The 15,817-nt window shown below is 44.1% G+C and overlaps 1 protein-coding gene across 1 annotated transcript; it reads right to left on the reverse strand.

Moving 5' to 3' along the window:
* Positions 1-1,322: 1,322 nt before the first annotated feature.
* On the reverse strand, positions 1,323-14,898 carry DDX47 (DEAD-box helicase 47). The gene is made up of 12 exons (XM_065941065.1): positions 14,785-14,898; positions 13,479-13,572; positions 11,171-11,359; positions 10,845-10,916; positions 10,492-10,610; positions 8,687-8,758; positions 8,445-8,561; positions 7,772-7,918; positions 6,913-7,050; positions 5,211-5,281; positions 4,486-4,615; positions 1,323-2,311 (listed from the first exon to the last, which is right to left on the reverse strand). The coding sequence occupies exons 1-12, from the start codon at positions 14,875-14,877 to the stop codon at positions 2,180-2,182; spliced, it is 1,374 nt and encodes a 457-aa protein (XP_065797137.1). The 5' UTR covers positions 14,878-14,898; the 3' UTR covers positions 1,323-2,179.
* Positions 14,899-15,817: the final 919 nt, after the last annotated feature.

The raw sequence follows: 15,817 nt of genomic DNA on the forward strand, positions 1-15,817 counted from the left end.
CATATAAAAGCAAAGACATACAAAAGGGAACGTTATGTGAAGACGGGGGCAGAGACTGGAGCTGTGTTTTCACGAGCCAAGGACCACCAGCAACCATCAGAAGCTAGAAGAGGCAACGACAGACCCTTCTCAAGAGGTTTCAGATGCAACATGGCCCTGGTGACATCTTGATCCTGGACTTCTAGATTACAGAACTCTGACCCAACAAACTGTTGTTCTTTTAAGCCCCCCTCTGTGGTCCTTTGTTACACGTACATTGTACTCTGTGACCCCATGGACTGTAGCCCAGCAGGCTTCTCTGTCCGTGGAATTCTCCAGGCAAGAACACTGGAGTAGGTTGCCATTTCCTTCTCCAGGGAATCTTCCCAACCCAGGGATCGAACCTGAGTCTCCTGCATCGCAGGCAGAGTCTTTATTGTCTGAACCACCAGGGAAACTCACTGTTACAGAAGCCCCAGGAGACTCAAGACTTCACAAGCTTGCCTTGGAGGACAGGGAGCATGAAGAAAAGCTTGATTAGTGATACAAACCCACAGCTTCGTCCTCATTTACACCTGGATCACGTTCATTTCTGTGCCTGCTGCCCTTCACAAGGATATCTCTACTTGTTGTCTGAGACTCTAGTTTATGGTCTGGACCCACCAATATGCCTGAAGACACAGCATCCACCTTTCTTCCCTTAGCGGCCCATCTTCCCAACCTAGCAAAGCATACTCTAAAAAGTACTTCAAAAAAAGCAGCTAAGCTTTAGACGGTTTCTACCCTTTCTAGTCTCTGCAGAAATATGCATGTACCTGAGGGGTCCACAGACCCTAGGTTTGGGATCCTATTTAAAAAGTTCAGATTTCTTCAGAATAATTCATTTCTTCTTACACAACACTCACAAAGTGAAGTCGATCAGTTGTGTCTGACTCTTTATGACCCCATGGACTATAGCCTGTCAGGTTCCTCCATCCATGGGATTTTCCAGGCAAGAATACTGGAGTGGGTTGCCTTTTCCTTCTCCAGGGGATCTTACTGACCCAGGGATCAAACCTGGGTCTCCAGCACTGCAGGCAGACTCTTTACCATCTGAGCTACCAGGGAATCCCACCACCCACAACCTTATTCAAATTCAGCCTGCTTCTAAAGTGTTCCACTGAGTTGAAAGAGCAATCATCCACTGGCTTTTATCCACTGGCTCAGAGGGAGACAGAGCTACCATTATCTACGCTGCTCTGGAGAGTCCCAACAGGAAATACACTAAAGGAGAATTAGCCCCCAGTGGGGGGCAACCCACCCCCCATATTTACAAAGACCTTCCTGCAGTCAACAGTCCACACTTGATTCCCACAGAGAATTTTACTGACATCTACTTTTCACTTCTTACTAAACACTTCAAGAAACACAACATGCACTTTCCATTAAGATGTACGTGGAAGGCTTCCCCGGTGGCACAGCGGGTTAGGAATCTGCCTGCCAACGCAGGGGGCACAGGTTTGACCCCTGGTCCGGAAGATTCCACACGCCTTGGGGCAACTAAGCCCATGTGCCACAACTACTGAGCCCGTGAGGTGAAACTGCGGAAGCCGGGCACCTGGAGCCAGTGCTCCAGAGCAGGCGAAGCCCCGGCAGTGAGGACGCGGCGCCCGGCCGTGAAGAGCGGTCCATGCTGGCAGTCCCGCAACTAGAAAGTCCACGCACCGCAACGTCGTCCTCTACGAAGTCTTTAACACAACAAGGTCTTCAAGGGGTCTGAATTTTTTTTATAATAATATTTGAATTTACTATTTCCCACTCAGAGTCATGAAACACACGCCGAGACTGCGTAAGTACCACTGTTTTTTAGGTATAAACATCCCTTTCCTTTACAATGACAGGTTGAGAGCTGCATCAGCCCGGTCCTTGACTTGCAGCTGAAAAAAGCACAGGGCGGTGTGAAGGGTGTGAGGGGACAGGAGAGCACATGCGCCTCATGTCACGAACGAGCAACCACAGTGGAAGGCCGGTCCGAGTCTCGACACCAGCACCGTGACAGCCCACAGCGGCCATGCTCGGACACACGAAGGGGGCCAGTACCGTGCAAGCCGGGCCGTCTGGCCACAGTGCCGGCGGACTCCGGCCTGAGCAAGAGGTCCCGTTCGCTCCCTCAGTCCTCTCCACAGAACCGAAGGCAGAAATCAAGTCCTTACAAAAGGGATTAACGGCCTTTCCGTTTCTTCATTTTCCCTCCAGCCACCTTGTTCCTGACGCCGATCGCACCCTCCGTGTCATCGTTGTCCCCGGCGTCCTCCCGCGAGCGCTTCTTCTTCTCCCCGTGCTCCCTTAGCTCCTGCAACAGACGGAAAGGACGGGGCTGATCGTGAGCCGCTGTCACTGAGGGGAACACGTCCCGGTCTCCGCTCCATCACATCAAACCCTGACCTTCCCTGGCGGCCCAGTGGCTAAGATCCCCTGCTTCCCATGCAGGGGGCTCAGCTGGATCCCTGGTCAGGGAACTATTAACAGACCCCACATGCTGCAACTAAGAAACCTGGCGTAGCTGGCAAGCTAGATAAATAAATAAAATCTTGATAAATTAGAGAATTCATTTATTAAAAACAAACAAACAAACAAACCCTAAGTAACTCCCAACACCTCACATTAGCAAAGAAATAAAACCAAAATCCCAATATACAAAACCGTTAATCTAACTACTCAGCAAAGACAGAAAAATGAAAACAGGAAGCTACTATTTTCATATGGCAGACTAGCAAAGATTTAAGAGTAGTAATACCTAGAATTGGTCAGGCAGGGGGCAGGCACAGATGCTGTCCCACATACAATGTCACATACATCCTGTAAGCTGCTATAGCTTTCCTGGGGAGCAACTGGGCATTCTGTATGAATCTGAACTGTGCATTCTCCGCTCAACAATTGATTCTACTTCTAGGAATTTATTCTAAGGAAACAAGTGTGCAAAGCTGTACATAGTAGGATGCTCGACACAGTCATTAACTAAAATATATAAAACTGGGAAAAGTATGAACACGTATCAATGGAAAGCATGTTATATATTCGTAACAGATCATCAAGAAGGGATGCCATGAGAATTTTAAGATGCTAGCACCTAGGTAACAGTCTCTAAAACCTACAAGTGGTGCCATTTTTAAAAAACTGAATTAAAAAAAAAAAAACTGAATTCATCCTCTTCAGACTACTAATTGCCTAGAACACATAATCTGACTTCCCTTGCCAATTCAAAAGGCAGTTAAGGAACTTTCAGTGACTCTAAGAAATCAGTGCTGCCACCATGTTTAGGCAAGTTTGGTAACTGAATCAAAGGAGTGCTAATATGCAGCCTAGATGAAGTTTTTTTTAATAGAGTTTAAAATGTGAAAGAAAAAACGTGATCACATGAATCTCAATTAGTTGAAACAGAAAAAACAAAACACATTCAGATAAAGTCATATACAAATTGGATAAAGTCTCATTATGGCGAAAGAAAAAAAAAACAGCCAAATGTAATCAATGGTTTTCTGTGGGGGGTGGCTTATGTGTTTCACTATTTTAATCCTTTCTGTATTTTCTAAAAAATGTTTTCCAATGCATATCAAATTTTTAATAAACAAAAACACCAAAACTTCCATGTGGGCTGAAAAACCACCCCATAGCCCAGCTACTCAGAAAGCGCCCCATGAACTAAGTCTCTTGGCCCCTCAGAGCAGCACTCCTGGGAGAGGCAAGTGCTCTCCTCTAGACCCTCCTGTCTCCACTGCTCCACCTACAGATGCTCTCAGGAACTACACTGCCCACCTCTGCTTATCTGGTGCTCAGAAACCCTGTCTCCAAGGTAACTACTCTACTCATCTACAGGTGAGGGACTGACTGAGCGGTCAGACACCTTGTCGTGACTCACGGCTCACAGCTGCATCTTCTCATCTCAAGTTCAAAGGTTTTCCTGTCTCAAGTGAAAAGTGAACAGTAGCTGGGAATGAATGTGGTCACTGTGATCAGACAGTCCAAACCCTGATTTGACCATTTAATTACAGGGTTGAAAGCAAACTGCCTGCATCTCTATGCTTTAGTATACTCATCTTACACTTAGAATAAAATAATAACATTTATTGCAGATTAACATGATAAAGTGTCTTGCACACAGTTAAGATAAGTTGCATAGAAGCTGGTGAGAAAAGGCATTGCACGGGTTTCCCTGGTGGCTCCACGGTCAAGAAACTGCCTGCCAGTGCAGGAGAGACGGTTTCGATCCTGGTCCGGGAAGATCCCACATGCCTCAGAGCAACTAAGCCCCTGCGCCACAACTATTAAGCCTGTGCTTTAGAGTCCGTGCATCGCAACTGCTGAGGCTCGTGCACCATACAGCCGATGCTCAGCAACAAGAGAAGCTGCCACAGTGAGAAGCCCTGGCATCGCAACTAGAGAGTAGCCTCAGCTCGCTGCAACTAGAGAAAGCCCGTGCAATGATGAAAACCCAGCAGAGCCAAAAATAAACAAAGAGTTGCATACCATTCGGGCAAATCTCTGGGCCTCAGTTACACGTTCTGTCAGCATCATGACTTCGTCGTCCTGGGTTGGAAAGACAGGCAGTTTCTTCCCAATCAAGTGCTCTATACGCTGGAAGAGCTCCACGTCATACCTGAGGAAGGAAAGCTGATACGGCTCTGGCTGGCTGACAGCATACACGTCCGTCTGTCCACCCCAAAACAATGACACAACAGAAGCCACAGTTTTCAGTAATATCAAACCTCTTACTCCTTTTCAGAATATTGATTAAATGCAACCTGCTGTGCACAGCCCAGCAGAAAACCACCCACCACATCCCTGACTCCCAGAAAAGCCTAGGACACACGGCTGTCTGTTCCTTTAAAAACAAAATCAGAAGAACAGCTATTGTAATGTGGTGAGCTGAGGGAATGGTCACTGCTCTCTGGCTCCAGATGTTAAAAGAAATAACAGGATTTTGGTGTATGTGCTTTTATACACCAAGTACTCCGCTACACACATGCAGTAGAGTTTACATATACTTTACATATACTTTACATATACGTCTTCAGTCTTCATTAAAACCCTGCAAGGTTGGTATTACTATTGCCATTTTACAAATGATGAAGGTGGGATGAGGAAGGCTTAGTGCCTGTTACAGTAAAAGGTGAAGTCAGGTTCCAAGTGAGTTGGCCCCAGGGTTGTGCTCCTTTCTCTACATTGCTCTGCCCTGAAGTCGGGTCACTTACTGTGTGACAAAGGTAATAGCCTTTCCAGAGCGCCCAGCTCGAGCCGTCCGACCCACTCGATGGATGTAATCCTGAAACACAACGGGCAAGTAACTCTGAGTCAGCTGGAATATGAATTAAAACTGTGTATGTAAAGTCTTCCTGCCAGCCTTTGAAAGAAAACAGATCTGTCCTAGAATGTGGAGAAAACACTGGCAATCCATTGAGATACATCTGCTTCACTTTTTTAATTCTCCTCACAGCACAAAACTGACCCCCCCTTTTTCCTTTCTTTTATAGAAAGAGGAATCCACAAAGCACATCTCCACGGACACAGTCACAGATAGAGGAAAACCGCCTAGGTTGAGAGGTAGACCTGGGTCACAGCTCTGCTTCTCCCCATCCCAACCAACAACACAACTGTCTGCAAGTCCCAGAACCTCTCTGAACCATGGTTTCTGTCTATAAGACAGGGGCACAAACACACTGCCAAACTCAGAGTTACTGTGAAAATCCTACGCGAGAGCAACTTGTCTACAGCAGTTTAATACAAAGTCAAGACACACTAGTTCTCAACTGGGGGCAGTTTTGTCCTCTCCAGGGAGCATTGATGAGCTGTCTAGAAACATACCTTGTGGTCACAAAGTCACCTGTGGATAGGGGCCAGGAATGCTAAGCATCCTACAGTGCAGAGGACAGCCACACAACAGAGAACTCCCAGCCTGAGATATTAATGGTGCCCAGGCTGAAAAACCCTGGGATCGCTGAGGACCACAGGCTGCCATTTCTTATCAGTTAGCCCAGCAGAGGTCAGCATGTGGTACATCTGCTCCTCTGATGGTGAGCATCTTGCCCCACTCCTGGGTTCCTTCCTTCACATTCATTAATATCACATCCACAGGCATGTGCAAGATGAGGAGAATGAACAGATCAAGAGTTTCCTAATTTCTGATACTTAACTAATCAAGGAGACACACACACACACACACACACACCCCAATATTGTAACTAAAGGAAGACAAAAAACATTCATTAAGAAATACTCTTTGGGGGCTTCTCTGATGGCTCAGATGATAAAGAAATACACTTTGGATACAATGGAATATTACTCAGCCATATAAATGAATGACACCTTCCTGTTTGTGACAAAACTGGCTAGACCTTGAAGGTATTCAACTCAGTAAAATAAGTTAGACAGGATAAATACAGAGATCTCACTTATATGTGAAATCTAACAATAACAAAAAAACTGAGCTCACAGAATCAAAAAACCGGTTTGGTGGTTGCCAGAAGCAGGGATGGGTGTATGTGAAATGAGGTCAAAAGGTACAAATGTCAATTATAAAATAAGTAAGTCATGGGGATGTAATGTACAACATGCGAACAAGAATGAGAAACACGGTACTGCACATTTGAAAGTTGCTAAGGGAAACTGTCTTAGAAGTTCTCATCAAAAAAAAAAAAGTGCAACTATGAATGGTGACAGATGTTAACTAGACTTACTGTGACCATTTTGCAATATATAGAAATACTGAATCCTCACATTTTATACCTGAAACTAATATAATGCTACATGTCAATTACACCTCAATTCAAAAAAAAAAGAAAAGAAAGAGGGGAGAAAGAGAATTAGAGAGGAAGAAAGGAAAGGAGAAGGGAAGGAGAAAGAAAAAGAAAAGAAAAATATTTGGGGCGAGAAAGTCAGGTCAGCAACAATACTCACCTTGGAATGCGTAGGAATGTCAAAGTTAACGACTACATCCACATGGGGTATGTCCAAACCACGGCTTGCAACATCAGTTGCTAGAAGAATGGAACGAGCCTTCGCCTTAAATTTATTAAGGGATCCCAGGCGCTTGCTCTGAAACAATGAAAAGAAACTGAAAGAATTTTCATCTTGAAAATCTAAGGAATCTTGGAAATCCAAGACACACAAACTAGACACATTAAATAGATACAAGAACCAAGAAAATAATGTTAAAATGATGTTTCCCCTTCAGTCTAACTGGGCTTCACAGGTCAAAAGGAAACATGGATGCAATTTAAAAAAAAAAAAGGTCTCAGACTAAAACTAGAAAATGCTAACATAAAACACTGCTAAACATGACAGAAAGGTAACTGGGAAATAATTCACCACAAGGGCTGAACAAACTGGGCTTCCCAGGTGGTGCTAGTGGTAAGGAAACTGTCTGCCAATGCAGATGTAAAAGACCTCCTCCAGTGCCCCCTGGAGGAGGGCATGGCAACCCATTCCAGTATTCTTGCCTGGAGAATCCCATGAACAGAGGAGCCTGGCAGGCTACAGTCCATGGGTAACACAGAGTCTGACATAACTGAACTGACTTAGCATGCACGCATGCTGAATAAATCAACTCTACTGCTTCCATACCAGACCTGTGGAATATTCTAACTGGAGCCTCCTGCTATCCTGCAAGGAGGAAGCAGCATTGACAGCAATACTTTAAAGCCTGTAATACCAGGACAACTACGGAAAGATGCATTAGTGTCACATGCTGCTACTGCAGAAACCTCCTGCTGTGAGGTTTATCTTTCTCATGCCACCACTAATGAAGGATAGTTACCTGACTCATCTGTCCGTGGAGGGGAATGGCGGTGAATCCAAGATTTCGGAGTAGCAGAGCTGTCCTCTGAGTGTTGTTACAAGTGCTACAGAATATCATAAAGGAGTTCCCGGCCAATTCGTTCAGAATATAAACCAGATAGGTATCCTAAGTCACAAAGCCAAAACAATATATGTAACTGAACCTGGAAGCAAGTCAGAGTCCTGGGCATATAAACTACATAAAAGACTAAGCCTCTAGCTGCTTCTCAATTATCCAGACCCTCAGCTGGCAGCCCTGCACCCCTTAATCAGCTTTATCATTATCATCTCTGAGAACCATGAGTAACACACAGCCTGACACCAGGCACAAGGAGACCTGGGCTCAGCAAGCACGCAAAGCCCTGACATCAGAGGACAAGACTAGGGTCCGCTGCCCACAAAAAAGCCACATAATAAGCAGACCAAAGAAAAACTACCTCAAGGATGGGGTTAGGAAGGGATTATATCATGACTTCATTACTCTGGTTTAATACATTGTGAATTCCCGGAATGCTCGGCATTTTCAGTGATAAATGTAAACATGGCCTGAACTCTAAAACACACAGCACTTAGCTAATCAAGAGCTGACACTTTCAGACACTGTGGTGAAGGAGGAGAGGGAGAGGCAGGAATGATCAGAGTAAACACTCTACCTTGAACTTGGAAGGAATAAAAAGATAATACTGCTGCAACTTCTCAACTGTCTGATACTTGGAGGAGACGGCACATTTCACAGGGTTCTTCAGCGCCGCTCGCTGAAGTTTTTGCACCTGGAGAAAGGACACCTAGATTAGTACGTTGATTCCTAAGTGCTCTGTTTTTATTCTTGTTACTGGGACTGTTTCTACTTATCAATTCTTATAAAGAAGAAAAGAGAACTCCTAGAAAAGTTCACCTTCTTGGTCATCGTAGCAGAGAAGAGAAATGTTTTCCGATCTCGGGGAATCACTTTGAGGATCTTGTCAACCTGAGGCAGAAAAAGCAAAGGATCAAAGTGACATTTACACCGGACACCTGCAAATGTATTTCATGAAGGAGATGAGGGATCACAAACTAAATACATCACAGTGGGGATGTGAGAACTCAAACCGTCGATTCAATTCAGCTAGAACTTACTGAATATATACTACCAGGTAGCACACCCGATGCTATCAAAAAATAATGCTAATCAAAGAAAAGAACACTTTAAATCAGTACAGTACAGCTAACCTAAGAGAAAAGGAAGGAATTAGCATTAATCAACTAAATGAGTTATGAAGAACTTCTTGTCAAAGAAAAAAGAGGTCGAAATCAAATGAAATGGAAAAGAAAATCTGGTTTTGATACTTCTTATCTCTAAAATCAAAGTCAGAATATATATATTATATATATGCTTTTTGCCCAACTATTTGTTTTTTAATTCAAGTATAGTTGATTTACACTGTTTCAAGTGTACAGCAAAGTGATTCACATATAAATACTCTTTTTCAGATTCTTTTCCAGTATGTGTATGTGTGCGTGTATGTGAGTTGTGTGTCTGACTCTTTGCGACCCCATAGACTGTAGCCTGCCAGGCTCCTCTGTCCATGGAATTCTCCAGGCAAAAATACTGCAGTAGGTTGTCATTACCTTCTGCAGGGGATCTTCCCAACCCAGGGATCAAACTCACATTTCCTGCATTGCAGGCAGATTCTTTATCGTCTGAACCACCAGGGAAGCCGCCTTTTCCAGCACAGGTTATTACAAAATACTGAATACAGTTCCATGTGCTATACAGTAGGTCCTGTTATTTATTTTATATAGTCTGTATATGTTAATCCTAAATTCCTAATCTATCTCCCCCTCAAAAGTCAGGCTATATTCTAAAGAGGATGCTGAAACTATTTCTAATAGCCAAGAAATGAAAGCAAGCTAAATGTCCATCAACAGATGAGTGATAAAGTGGTGGTACATTATACAATGTAATAGTACTCAGCCATTAAAAATGAAACAATGCCATCTGCAACAACATGGATAGACCTAGAGATTATACTAAGTGAAGTCAGACAAATATCCTATGATATCACTCGCATGTGGAATCTAAAAAAGAGTACAAATTAATTTATTTATGAAACAGATTCACAGACATAGAAAACAAACTTAAGGTTACCAAGAGGAAGTGGGGGAGATAAATTAATAGTTTGGGATTGGCAGATGCAAATTACTTTGCATAAAGTAAATAAACAACAAGGTCCTATTATATAGGACAGGGAACTATTTTCAATATCTTGTTAGAAGCTATAATGGAATAGAATGGGGAAAAGAACATCTACACACACATACATACATATACACACATAAGATATATGTCTAACTGAATCACTTTGCTATACACCAGAAACACTGTAAATCAATAGTGCTCCAATTTCAAAATTAATTAGATTAAATGTAAAAGCAACAAGGATATATTGTACCAGCACAGGGACACAGAGTCATTATTCTGTAATAATCTTAAATGGAGTATATGGAGCATAATCTATAGAAATACTGAAGCACTATGTTGCACTCCTAAAAGCAATATAATATTCTAAATCAACCATCTTTCAATAAAAAAGAAAAGCAGCAGATATGTTAAATTAACTGACAATGGTAAGTGCTCTAAAAAGCAAGTGAGCTATGAATCAGACTTTGAAACGGGGCACCTGAGAAGTTCTAAGAGGAGGAAAGATGTTGAGAGCTCACCTCTGTCTCAAAATCCATATTTAAGATTCGGTCTGCTTCATCCATGACCAAGTACTTGAGAGCTCTTAAGTTGAAACCTTTCGTATTTTCCAAGTGGTCAATCAGTCGGCCAGGAGTTGCTAACAAGAAAGGTTGAGGACGTGTTTAAGAAGAAGGACAGAAAGGGAGTGACCGCCCCCTCCTAACCAGAATTCCAGAAATTAAAAAAAAAAGAAACAAAAAAAAACCCATTAAACAGGGTTACAGACAATCATTCTTTGAACACTTTCCACACAAATAAATTACACATAGCATCAGAAGATTTTTCTGAAATTCATCCTCACCAGTGCCTTTTACCAATGTCAGTTACTCACCTATCACTATATGTGGTTTCTTGGCCAGGGCCAGAGATTGGGACATTGAATCAATTCCACCTACAATGACAGCTACAGAAATAAAAAGAATATTAGAAAGAGATCCTTAATTTTGTTTCCATAATGCCCTGAACATCTTTTAAAGTCAATGCCAGATTTCTACTTTCACTTCTCTTCCCTTACAATGACAACTTTCCCTGAAGCTAACATACCCAATCAGCTCTTTAGGTCAATGAACTTCTAATAACAACACTTCCTTTCATTCTTTCACATTCACTTGCAACCTGTGAAAAAACTGTGAAGATTCCTTTCCTCCCAACACTTACCACACTGCACCCCAATTGAAGACCCCAAGGCTTCAAACTGCTCTGAGATCTGAAAGGCCAGCTCCCGAGTCGGGGTGAGAACTAAGGCAAACAGACGCTGGGGTGTCTCCAACAATGCATTGAGAATGGGCAGAGCGAAGGCGCCGGTTTTCCCAGAGCCGGTTTCTGCCAGCCCGATGATATCACGACCTAGAAGACAAAGAATATACACAATAGCAAAGAAATGCTCTCTGAACCATTTCCATATTGGTGGAAATATGACCAAATGCTGGGCACAACACAGACCATGAATAAAGATTTGATGAACTGAGGGGAGGAAGAAGTTGATCAGACAGGAGACATGGTCTCTGTCCTGAATAAGCTCAAAATCCAGAGGTAAAATACACAATACATACGAATATGATAGGTTCCTGTAGGACAGGGTGAAAAAACGAAGGAGTAACTTACTGCCTAGAGGAGTCAGGAAAGACTGACAGAGGTGACAAGCAAATTAAATCTGGAGGTCAGCAAAGAAAGGACAGTCTCGTGTGAGGAAAGAGGCTTTAAAGAACAAAGAATGAGTCAGGAGAGGGAGAAGTACAACATGGCCAGAACACAGATGTCAAGGGGAAAAAGGAGAAGAATGAGAAAACCCACAGCCATGCTAAGGAGTTCTGATGTCTTCCTTTAAGACAGAGGAACTGAAGGATTTTAGGCAAGGAGTATTATGACTTTTAAGTATCAACACTCTTTAAGATTTCCCTGGTGACTCAGATGGTAAAGAAGCTGCCTGCGATGAGGGAGACCTGGGTTCTATCCCCGGGTTGGGAAGACCCCCCGGAGAAGGAAATGGCAACCTTCTCCAGTACTCTCGCCTCGAAAAATCCCATGGACAAAGGAGCCTGGCGGGCTACAGTCCGGGGGTCACGAAGAGTCAAACATGACTGAGCGACTAACACATAACATGACATGACTCTTTACGAAGATAAACCCTAGGCCTGATGGCATAAGGAGAAGCCAAGGAGCTTAACAGTAACTGCTGTTTATACTGCTCCTCCTTAGGGAAGAATGCCAGAAGTAATTCCTTAAGAATGGTCTGTTATTGCCAATTAAGCCATAATTGAGAAGATTTGATAATTAATTCCCAAGCCAAAACCACTGTCTCTATGTTCGCTGTGGCCCCCAAGGCAGCAATCTTTGGCCAGGGCCAGAGACTAGTAGGACAGTGAATCAATGTCCCAGCACCCAAGGAAAAGGTTTCCTTCAAGTAATGACCGCCACACTTGATTGCTGAGGATTCCTCACCTAGAAATTATCCCTGACACAACTTGAACGTGACTCTCTTCTTACACTCTAAAGTGACCTCAAGGGCCAAAATGGGGAAAGCACAGGAAAATCAGACCTCAGAGAGGATACGAGGGGAGCTATGATGGTAGCCTGAACGGAGGCCAGGTGAAGTGAGAGACAGAAAGTAACAAAACAAACATGAACAGTCACTGTAAATCAACTATATTTCAATAAAATAAAAATAAAAGAAAGTAACAAAAGAAAATCTGATTGGCACAGAGGTTTCTACCTCGGGAAACTCAAAGGCCATAAACTGAGATACAGGCTACAGAGAAATTAGTTCTGGTGAGAAAAATAAAGACTCTGGTTTGGATACAGGGAACTTGAGATTCCTGCAATAAGCCTGGAAAGAAGTATCTAAAAACCAGTTGGACAAACTTGTTTGGAGTTCATCCAAAAAAATACGAGCTAGAAATACAGATGTGGGAGGCAAGAGCATGGGACCAATGATGCTACCCCAGGGGCAGACACATCAGAGTAAATCATGAAGTTTTATATCTATATATGCCTAGGTCCCACACCTGGAAATTCCAATTCAGGAGGTCTAGGCTGGAGCCCAGAAATCACTAGAGTTTTAAAAGATCCACAGGTGATTCTAACGAGCACTGGCTGAAACTCACTGATGCAGACAGCATTAAAGCTTCAGGACTGGATGAGAAATCTTAGTAGAGGTTTACAGTGACGGTAAAAAAGGATGAAGACAGAATTAACACTGCAAGGCAACGGAAAAGAACCAGAAGAAACTGAGAAAGAAACGCTGGAAAGACAAAGACAACAAACTACCTTGCAGAAGGTAAGCTCATTAACACCACAGAATTACTTTTTAAAAAGCCAAAAAGCCACAAACTTTTTATCTTTACTGACCATACTTTATTTCACTTGAAGTAGGCAAAGCAATAGCTCTCAAATGTGGTAAGTATTTAACTGAGTATGTGCAACTTTACACTGAGCCTGAAACAGGCCATATACTTATCCAACCTACCTTGTAAGGCCAAAGGAATAGCTTCAATCTGGATCTTCGTGGGCTTTGCCCATCCCAACTGGTCACAGGCTTCACACAACACATCTGTCACACCCTTAGAATTCAGAAAAACACAGTTTAACAAACAACAACACACACTCGCCTCCTACACAACTCAAGGGCTGTCAGGGCAGCCTTGCTGTGACACGTGCATCTCCTACATTTGACTCAAAAGGTATTTACTGCAGATGGTGACTGCAGCCATGAAATTAAAAGACGCTTACTCCTTGGAAGAAAAGTTATGACTAACCTAGACAACATATTAAAAAGCAGAGACATTACTTTGCCAACAAAGGTCCATCTAGTCAAGGCTATGGTTTTTCCAGTAGTCATCTATGGATGTGAGAGTTGGACTATAAAGAAAGCTGAGAAAGATGCTTTTGAACTGTGGTGTTGGAGAAGACTCTTGAGAGTCCCTTGGACTGCAAGGAAACCCAACCAGTCCATCCTAAAGGAAATCAGTCCTGAATAGTCATTGGAAGAACTGATACTGAAGCTGCAACTCCAATACTTTGGCCACCTGATGCAAAGAACTGACTCATTGGAAAAGACTGATGCTGGGGAAGATTGAAGGTGGGAGGAGAAGCGGAAGACAAAGGATGAGATGGTCGAATGGCATCACCGACTCAATGAACATGAGTTTGAGTAGACACCGGGAGTTGGTGATGGACAGGGAAGCCTGGCATGCTGCAGTCCATGGGGTCGCAAAGTGTCGGACAGGACCGAGCAACTGAACTGAACTGACTCAGTCTCCTTAACTTGGAGTACTGGGACAGTAGCTCAAGGCTGTCATCACTTTCCACTCACCAGGGACCAAGCCAAGTTCTTTAGATGGGTTACTTCATTTAATATTCACACTTCCATGAGATACTTATCATAATCCTCAATTTACAGAGGTGGAAGGTCAGGCACCGAGATAACTTGCATCTAGTCAATGACTGGGTCAGAATTCAAACCTGGCTCATCGTAATCCTAAACCCAAATCGGACAGGTCGGACTGGACAATATTTGCACAAACACAGCGTTGCCACACCAAGTGGAGCTGCAATGGGCAAATGAGGCTCCCGGGCCCGACCTCCCTCCCACCACCCAAAATCTGAGTTGAGAGCGGGCCCTCGTCTCGAACCTGAGCCTCGGGTACCCGGGGGGAAACCTGAGCTAGGCCCCGGCTGCTTCCGCACACCACAGGCCTAGATGGAAGGCAACCGGACTCTGCCCGCGCCTGGCGCCGGAAGAACAAAGGGAAGCTGGCATCATCCACTCTTACCAGGTCTTTAAACGTTTTCGTTTCTTCCTCCTCCACCGCCGTCTGGGGCGCCTCCATGCTTTCCGGAGAATCGTGCTCCACGGACGCCGCCATGTTGTCCGCGAACTCCGGAAGTGGGTCGGTGGACCGCAGGATTCTGGGAAACGTAGTTTTAGCTCTCTCCGGCGGCCGCGGCGTGTTGTGGGCGCCCCGCTGTGGGTTTGCTCGGGATTTGCACCAGCCGGCCAGGCAGGCGGGGCTTCGCTAATAAGTACATGTATATTTTTTTTTTTTCTTTTTTAAAGATGGATATAAACGTTAGGACTTGTGAAACTGAGCCAAAAGCAGAAGGACTTGATGCCCAGGGTCTGCAGTCAGCCCTCCTTTTATTTTTCAATCGCTAGGTCGTTTCTGACTCTCCGCGACCCGGTGTACTGCCTGGGTTACTCTAGTAATCCTACCTGGTTACTCTGTCTATGGGATTTTCCAGACAAGAATACTGGAGTGGGTTGCGATTCCCTTCCCCAGGGCCTCTTCTGGACCCAGGGGTTGAACCCCGGTCTCCCGCGTTGCAGGCAGATGGGCTTCCCTGATAGCTCAATTGGTAAAGAATCCGACTGCAATCCAGGAGACCCGGGTTGGATTCCTGGGTGGGGAAGATCTTCTGGAGAAGGGATAGGCTACTCACTCGATAATTATTGGGCATCCCTTGTGGCTCAGCTGGTAAAGAATCCGCTGGCAACGCGAGAGACCTGGGCTCAATCCCTGGGTTAGGAAGATTCCCTGGAGAAGAAAATAGGTTACCCACTCCAGTATTCTGGCCTGGAGAATTCCATGGACTGTATAGTCCATGGGATCAGAAAGACTCAGACAGGCTTTCCTTGATTCTGTGCTAAATAAAATCCTGTATCTGGTGTTTACCCTTACAACTCTGTTCCCCTTATGGTTCTTCTTTTTACATATCAGAGAGAAGCCCGCAGAGCCACCGAAATGCCAGACTCAATTACTGGGTTACTGATGCCAGTCTATGACGATCATTGAAACAATGCAAGAG

The sequence above is a fragment of the Muntiacus reevesi genome, chromosome 1 (assembly GCF_963930625.1).
Source record: "Muntiacus reevesi chromosome 1, mMunRee1.1, whole genome shotgun sequence".
NCBI classification, from domain to species: Eukaryota; Metazoa; Chordata; class Mammalia; order Artiodactyla; family Cervidae; genus Muntiacus; species Muntiacus reevesi.

Bases quoted from the DNA above. Each gene is read 5' to 3' on its own strand.
- DDX47 (XM_065941065.1), bottom strand. From the start codon at position 14,877: ATGGCGGCGTCCGTGGAGCACGATTCTCCGGAAAGCATGGAGGCGCCC. The intron at 11,360-13,478 runs GTAGGTTGGATA...TTTGTCTTCTAG, and splicing joins TATTCCTTTGGCCTTACAAG to GTCGTGATATCATCGGGCTG. The intron at 5,282-6,912 runs GTGAGTATTGTT...GTTGTGTTTCAG, and splicing joins ACATTCCTACGCATTCCAAG to GATTACATCCATCGAGTGGG.